At 34.8% G+C, this 597-nt stretch overlaps 1 protein-coding gene across 1 annotated transcript in view; it reads left to right on the top strand.

The window, feature by feature from the left end:
- LOC119588229 overlaps positions 1-597 on the top strand; it is a gene marked incomplete in the record, with an annotated part of 29,961 nt that overhangs the window by 25,709 nt on the left and 3,655 nt on the right. Inside the window, 1 exon segment of the mRNA XM_037936929.1 lies at positions 328-518. Coding sequence (XP_037792857.1) covers positions 328-518 — 191 coding nt within the window.

The following is a 597-nucleotide window of genomic DNA, read 5'->3' on the forward strand; positions in this document are numbered from 1 at the left end:
ATTTATCTTCTCTTCTCTAGCTTGTTAAAATGATATCGCACATTTTGTAGCTTCACTAAAAGTGATAGCTTTGCTAACTGACTTCACTAAAAAGTGATAGCTTAGCTAACTGATCGACATCAACACAAGAAGTCATTCTAATATTAAAGAGTATTCACACACACTGTAAGCATTTCAGACAACAGCAAAACCACGTTTTACGCTGTAATTAGAGAAAGAAAGTCTCCAAATACTTTCCATCATTTAAACATCAGCGATTTGTCGAAAAGAAAAACATCCGATTTCTTTAAATATCTGTTTTAAAGCCATTTCCCCATCGGTTTGCAGAAAGTTACGGATCCGGGTCAGACATGCCGCTGGTGTTGGACAAACTGGAGGCATATTACTCTGGTTTCTACAAGGACCTCAGGAGTGATGGAAATAATGCAGAAGCTCACTCTCAGGTATGCTGTTTTAAAATTCCCCTTCGTTTTTTTTTTTTTTTTTTATCGTACACTGGGGGTTTGTTATTATTTTTTTTTTTTTTTATTGAGGTAGTTAGTTTTTTTTTATTTTTTTATCTGCCTCTGTCTATTTCTGTAATTGACTCTCTCTCTC

Source organism: Penaeus monodon, chromosome 23, assembly GCF_015228065.2.
Source record: "Penaeus monodon isolate SGIC_2016 chromosome 23, NSTDA_Pmon_1, whole genome shotgun sequence".
In the NCBI taxonomy this organism is placed as follows: domain Eukaryota; kingdom Metazoa; phylum Arthropoda; class Malacostraca; order Decapoda; family Penaeidae; genus Penaeus; species Penaeus monodon.